The sequence below is a fragment of the Chinchilla lanigera genome, unplaced genomic scaffold (assembly GCF_000276665.1).
Source record: "Chinchilla lanigera isolate Chin_1 unplaced genomic scaffold, ChiLan1.0 scaffold00028, whole genome shotgun sequence".
Classification (NCBI taxonomy): Eukaryota; Metazoa; Chordata; class Mammalia; order Rodentia; family Chinchillidae; genus Chinchilla; species Chinchilla lanigera.
Window position 1 is genome coordinate 14,934,798 of NW_004955429.1, and position 7,322 is coordinate 14,942,119.

The 7,322-nt window shown below is 53.7% G+C and overlaps 1 protein-coding gene across 3 annotated transcripts in view; it reads left to right on the top strand.

The window, feature by feature from the left end:
- Positions 1-2,072, top strand: part of Pparg (peroxisome proliferator-activated receptor gamma) — a 122,180-nt gene extending 120,108 nt beyond the window's left edge. For all 3 annotated transcript variants that reach the window (XM_005387017.2, XM_005387018.2, XM_005387019.2), the window contains one exon: positions 1,666-2,072. In XM_005387017.2, the coding sequence (XP_005387074.1) occupies positions 1,666-1,913 (248 nt within the window). In that variant the 3' untranslated portion in view covers positions 1,914-2,072. The remainder of the gene's footprint in view (positions 1-1,665) is intronic.
- Positions 2,073-7,322: the final 5,250 nt, after the last annotated feature.

Sequence of the window (7,322 nt, forward strand, 5' to 3'; positions counted from 1 at the left end):
GTCTTTTTGAGACAGAGTCTCGCTGTGCAGTTCAGGCTGGCCTTGAGCTCACTTTGTAGCCCAGGCTGGTCTCTAACTTGCAGCAATCCTCCTGCCTCAGCCTCCCGAGTGCTGGGATTACAGATGTGCGCCACCACGTCTGCCCTCGAATTTTTGTTTTATATAATTTTTTAGCCTGTGGTTCTCTTCCTCAGAACTTCTGCAGTTTGAGAGGAACCCCCTCCCCCCCATTGCACCCAACGTTTTTGCACTGAGGTACATCCTCAGTCCTTTTATATTTTGTACTTTGAGTCAGGGGCTTGCTAAGTTGCCAAATTGGGCTTGAAGTTGAGATCCACTTGCTTCAGCCTCTCAGAGTGCTAGGAGTACAGGCTTGCCCCACTATTATCTGGCTGGAATGGCTGCCAGCCTTTTCTTTCCTCTAAAATTTGCATTATACAAATAAAATGCTTGTTAAATTCTTTTTTTCTGTTTTTCTCCGGTACCGGGAACTGAACTCACGACCTTGCGCTTGCCAGGCAGGCGCTTTTGCCGCTGAGCTAAATCCCCAGCCCCTTGTCGCATTTTTTTAAATCAGCAGGGATGTATTAAAAATGAAGAGTCATTCACAATAGAAACTAAAGCAGTTAAGGGTCAGTCTAACAAGATCTACATGAAGAAAAGCACCCAGAGTTTCAGAGTAACCTACATTCCCCCTTGGCCCATTAGAACCCAAAAGTCGTAAAGAGGAGTTGCTGAGCGTTACCTGCAGGCTCTGGCCTCAGAAGAAATCCTTCCATTATGTAACAGAACTTTACTTTTTTAGCCTTTGTTATTGTTTGTCTGAGACATGATCTCACTATGTAGCCCAGGCAAACCTCACACTCTCAGTGACCTTCATGCCTCAGCCTCCCAAATACTGGGATTATAGGCCTGTGCTACCAAAACCGATCTGTAACATCATTTTAAAACTATGTGTATCATGTTTACAAAGTAACATACTGTATTAAGCAGAAAAAGACGAGCCTTTTGAAAAGATGTATTTGCTGGGCATGGCGGCACACACCTATAATCCCAGCACTCAGGACACTGAGGCAGGAGGATCACCGTGAGTTCAAGGCCACCCCAAGCTACATAAGCCAGTTCAAGGCCAACCTGGACCACATAGTGAGACCCTGTCTCAAAAAGCAAAACAAAAGGGCCAGGGATATAGCTCAGAGGCACAGTCCCTACATGGCAAGCATGAGGTCCTGAGTTCGATTCCTGATACAAAAAAAAAAAAAAAAGAATAAACACAAAGCAAAACAAAACACAAAAACAGGTGTTTGAAGCAATAGCAGGAAGCAGGTAGAAGCCATAGGACAGATCCAGAAGGAAATCCTGGAGCGGGGCTTTCTGGAGGGAAGTGGTTGGTTTACATTTGGGGATAGCATCCTTGTGATTCCATGTCACAGGGACACACAGATTGGTCCTGGTGGGGTCAAGCATGGTGCTGGAAGGAGCTCCCACGGCCGTGGCTTCCATTCTGTGCTCAGTCCTGCCCCTGCCCACTTGCCCTCCCTCCAGGCCCCATGCAGGGAGCCCACAGGCCCCGCGGGGCGAGGCCTGGATCCCACCCCCGCACGGTGGGTGGTGAGGAGCCCAGCGCTGCCCACGCTGACCCTGCCCCCTCTCTCCGCCCCGCAGACCGCCCGGGCCTGCTGAACGTCAAGCCCATCGAGGACATTCAGGACAACCTGCTGCAAGCCCTGGAGCTCCAGCTCAAGCTCAACCACCCCGAATCCTCACAGCTGTTCGCCAAGCTGCTGCAGAAGATGACAGACCTCAGGCAGATCGTCACGGAGCACGTGCAGCTGCTGCAGGTGATCAAGAAGACGGAGACGGACATGAGCCTGCACCCGCTGCTGCAGGAGATCTACAAGGACCTGTACTAGGGGGCCGCCCCGCTGCCGATTGCACTAGTACATTTACTGTGAACAAAAAAGCATTTTAAAAAGAAAAGCGTTTAGAATATGATCTATTTTATGCATATTGTTTATAAAGATACATTTACAATTTACTTTTAATATTAAAAATTATCGTGTTCTAAAATTGCTGAGAGTATTGGAAGACTCTTTCGTGTCCTCCGTGGACTCTCCCGGGCTTTCTTCCCCCTGGTATTTTCTTCCTTCTTCGGGTCTTTCTATTTAACATGGGGATGGAATGGCTGATTGACTCTCTCTCTGCCAAACACTTCTTTATTCAGTTTACAGCCTTTCTCACCCCCGTCTGCCTTCACCGTCACAGCCAGGAGGGAAGAGGGGCACCAGCCCCAGAGCTGCGCAAAGCACGCGTTTCTTGTCCCTCGGCCCGCCAAGAACTCAGCCTTCCTTCTCCGCAGTCCTGACGAAGTTCACCCACATACACCAGCGGCCTTTTCAATGTACAGGGCCTTCCCCAGGTGCCACAGCCATGAGCCACGGCCTTTATAGCAAACGTCTTTGCATCTGACCTGCGCCCACCCTCATCTGTTCTAAAGCCCTCGCTCTGTTACTTAGAATAGCTAACCCACTGGCAGTGCTGAGTCCACAGTTGTTAGGCTGTGCCGATCAGGGAATAAAAACAAGCAAAACCAAAGCCTGTACGGGTCCGGCATGGAGATGTCGTTTTTTTCAAATGCTTGATCCTGGTCCGTTGGTTGAATCCACGGGTGCAGAACTCCCTGTTTCCAGGGCAAGCGTTCCCTGGACGCGGGTGCAGCTAGAAGTTCTGGGGAGCAAGCACTTACGATCGGATATCTGCCCCCAAAACCTTACAATTGAATGGGAGAGAGAAAGTGAGCTTTCTTAAAACAAATGACAGCGCCGTGGTGACCGCGGGTCCGCGGAGGGATTCAGACTCTTCGGGCCGTGAGAGCTCCACGGAGGTAAAGAGCGATACAGCCGGAAGAGCAACAAGCCTAAGACTCCGTGACGCAGCGGGTGTCGGGTTGGAGATAGGTGGAGAGTGGCGACGACGGTGTAAAAGAGCAAAATAGGAACAGTAGCAAAAGAAAGAAAGGGAAAATAGCTACTTCCTGGGTCCTAGTTGAGCAATTTTGCTGTTATTCGTGTCACCCCTTCGGGACAGCTTGTGCAGAGATCTCTTGCTTTTAGAACCGAAAGGCTGACAATCCGTGTCATATATGTGCGCAACCCTCCCCAGCAAATAGACCCTACATCCCCTAAAGGCGGCGTGTTCAGCAGCTTTCTGTCACTGGGACCAAACGCCTGGGAAGAGCAACTCAGAGGGGGAGGGGTCTGCTGTGGCTTACGGTGTCAGAGGTCCAGTCTGTGGTAAGGCAGCACTGCTGCTTTTAAGCCTGTGAGAGGGGAAACGTCGTGATGGGAGGCCTTGGCAGAGCAGGGCCGCTTGCCTCGAGGAAGCCAGAGTTAAGGGGCTGGGGAGCAGATAAGGCCTGCAAGGTCACAGCCCTAGGACCCGCTCCCCCTACTCGGCAGTACCCACTGCCCAAGTTTCCACGGCCTCACAGAAATGGGGGCTCCCAGTAACGGCCTCATCATGCTTTCATCAGTGCGTTAATCTGCTGCTGACAGCAGAGCCCTGGGACCCAGTCACCTCCTGGAAGTCCCTGCTCTGCACACCTGAGACTCATAGGGACCCGTTCGGTCTAGGGCCAACCAGGCAGGTGCCTTCTCGGCACAATGAATAGAATGGCTGGTTAAAGCCTCCAAGCTCACTAGCTCTGGCTACTTGTGAAGCCACCACATTTGTGTGTTTGTGTTTGGTGCTGGGGATGAGCCCGGCCTGGCACTTGAGGGCCACACGCCGGCTGCAGAGCCGCAGCCCAGCCCACCCCCTGCCACGTGGTCTCTGGGACGGTTGTTCCCCCAACCTAAGCTATCTCCCTCAGCTTATCTCTCTGTAGGTTTTTCTTCCCAGGAGGACACAGCTCTGAATCTGGGGCTTTCAAGCCCAGAACATCAAGAAAGAGCGTTTCATCCTTTTTGCTGGCTGCGAGGTGGGGCGCAGGCGCGAGTTCCAGCCCAGCCCCGAGACCGCAGCCCTCTCGGGGGTCGTTTCGGAGCTGAAGCCCTCAGAACGGCAGATAATAGCCAAGCCGCACTGGGACTGGAGACCGGAGCCATTGTCGAGGTGACATGCAAACGTCTGGAAGGAAAGTGACAAACGCAGCCCATCGCGTGGGGATTTTTCTCTGCGCCAGGCTGTCTGGAGACATCGGGACAGCCGGTGCTCCGGTCTCCTCGGGAGCCCTTGTTGGGAAGGGAACGAGCAGGCGGTGGCGAGGCGGGGGACCAGGGGATCCCTTGTTTACAAGATCCTCGAACAAAAAGCCCTTCAGTTCCCACCAGGGCTCCTGGCCGGCCGAGCCCTTCCCACATTACTGGCCGAGCTGCCAGGGTGGGGGTGCGGGGGGAGCCGTTCAGCTCTTTGGCACCCATGCCTAGCATTAAATTAGCTTTTAAATCCTGGCAACTCTCAAATTCCCAGCTCTCGGCCTCTTTCCCTGTGGCTTGGAAGAGCATTTGCTAAATATTTTACAACACATTATATTCAGCCTCCCGCTCCCGCTCCCCCAGGGCGGCTCGCAAGTCAACCAGCAAATGTGCCCCGAGTTATTCATAGTACTCTCTCGGCGCTCGGCACGCTCGGGGCCTATGCTCACCAAAATGGGAAGAAAAGGAACCTTGGTCAGGAGTCAGAAAAGAGTTCTGAGGCACCCTGTGAGCCCTCACCCCAGCCCCCTGGGGCTCCTTGCTCGACACAGGGTCAATGGCGGACCTGAGGAGAGGCCATAGCTGCACCCCTATTTCTCCAGCCACAGTGGCACACACCTGTGATCCCAGCACTTGGGAGGCTGAGGCAGGAGGATCACTTGATCCCAGAAATCTGAAGCCAGCCTGGGCACCATAGATTCTGTCTCAAAAACTACATAAAACAGGATGCTAGGGTTTAAAACTCTGTCCCACTTCACTTGCATCTGCCTGCGGAGGCTGGGGGGAATCCCGTCCTACCCGAGGGGACCCAGGCTGCAGGTGGGTAGCTACAATTACTCAAGGGGAGTGACAGTGGCTGGAGACGCCAGGGCCATTCATAGAGGCTGTGGGGGTACACACGGGGGTGAGGTGTGTGGCAAAGTGTTCTCCCTGGACGGTACCTGGAGATGCTTGGGAGCAGGGGCCGTGGCCAAGAGAAGGTGAGGCTCACGTTCGGGATTGGAAGTCAGCTCTTCCCAAAGCAGAAACCTGGCTCCCCCAGGGCCTTCCCACCCCTCTCTGCTGCCCTGGGTGACCAGCAGCCTGGGCGGCTCTGCCTGGGCTCACACCCACCGCACCTCATTCCCGAACTCTGAGGCTGCTGACTCACTCTGGCCCCTCCGATCCACTTCCGGGCTTTGGCCCAGGCTCAGCACTGCCCCCACCAGGCCTCCTGTGCCCAGGAGCCAGACCTATGTCCCAGGGACAGACTCCCGCTCCCTCCGCCACCACTTCCTCACACCTCAAGGTCATGCCCATCCCCTTCTCCAAACCTGCCGCCCTGCCTGCCTGCTCTAGAAAAGCCCTGCCTTTTTCCTTAAATTCCCGAAAGCTAGGGCTGGACTGTGCCTCAGGGTGGGGCATTTCCCTAGCGTGAGTGAGGCCCTGGGTTCCAGCCCCAGCACTGAAAAAAGGGGGGAAAGGAAGAAAGAGAGAATACAAAATTAAGAGTTCAAAGAAGCCAACCACAAAGTACCAAGCCTGTAATCCCAGAACTCAGGAGGCTGAGGCAGGAGGATCACTCCAAGTTTGAGGCCATCCTGGGCTCCATAGTGAGTTCAAGGCCAGCCTGAACCACATGAGACCCTGTCTCAAGAAAAGAGCAACAACAAGAAGAAAGAAGCCAACTAACTTATTTGACAAGACAAGCGAGCACCCTGAATGCCAGAGAAGGTACAGAAGGAGGCCCAGGTCCTAGGAGGCCGCAGAATAATTTATTCAAAGGCATCTATCACACACTGACCCCACCCAGGGGTCTTAGCACCCGTGAAACCTAAAGCAGCGTGGACGCCTGCAGTGGGGGCTGAGGGCCAAGGAAGGAGCCACGTCCTTGTGGGAGAAGCCTGTGGCACCGGCCCTGTGTCCAGCGTGCAGTGCGTTCAACGTGGCCAGAGCATCAGTGTGGCCTGCAGCTACGCTGACTGGAGCTAAGACTCACCGGCTCAATAGCCCAGACTCTGGCCAGCGGTGGGCCTCTCTAGACCTGAGCTGCCCACCTGTGTGAGCCGGGACAGCCGTGCCCAAGTCACAGGCTTGCTGGGATTAAATGCAATGGCGGTTATAAAACACTTCGCAGTTTCCTGACTCATCTCAGGGTCAGCTGGCAATGGTCACAGGCAACTTTGTTATTGTTTTTAAAGTGCCCTTCACCAGCCGGGGTGTGGCTGCACGGCAAAGCACTTGCCTGGCAAGGCCCTGAGTTCTGTCTCAAGCACTGAAGAAAAAAAAAAAGCCAGGCATGGTGTTACACACCTATAATCTGAGCCACTCAGGAGGCTGAGGCAGGAGAGTCACAAGAGGCCAGTCTAGGCAAGTTAGTGGGACCTTGTCTTTAAAAAAAAAAATTTTTTTAAGGGCTAAGTAGTGGAGAGAGAGAGAGAGAGAGAGAGAGAGTACAGGCAGACAGAAGGAGAGGGAAAGGAAGAAAGAGGGGCGGGAGAGACTCTTTCAAAAGATTTTGTCCCAATCCACATGTACTAGGAGAAAAAACATTCGAGGGACAACTGCTGTGTTCTGATTCGGAACAAACGCTCAGGATGAAGCCACAAAAACATTTTCTCCAAAAGCAGTAGGTCTTTCCTCTTGTGATTTATGCTGCTAATTTTAGACAGATATTACATAGTTCACATTTCCAGAGGAGTCAGAAAGAAGAGGAAAATTGCTAATTCGAGTCTGTGGGGAGCGAGCTGGGCTATTTCCGGCCCCTCTGGAGCTGTGTAAATAGTTCCAGGCTGGGGTTCCCAGGAGGGTGTCATCTCCGGGGCCCATTCAGCGCCCTGGGCTGGTCTTTGAGAGCGTCCCAGGGGCCTTGGACAAGAGCAGGAACCCCGGGGCTGCATTGCCACAACACCAGAAGCCAGGATGTGTGCTCTGAACCCCTACAGTGGCCTGAGGCTTGGCACTGCCCCTGCATGGGGCAAGGCCTTCGCAGGCCACCTTCCTCTCAGGGACACAGTCCCTGGCCCGTGGGAGCCCCCAGGCCCTCAATGAGGTGGGATTCGTCCATTCATTGGGATCACTGGGACGGTTGCTCCTCCCTTATCTGTAAAATGGGACAGCAGGGTTCAGCCTGCTGATCTTACAGAG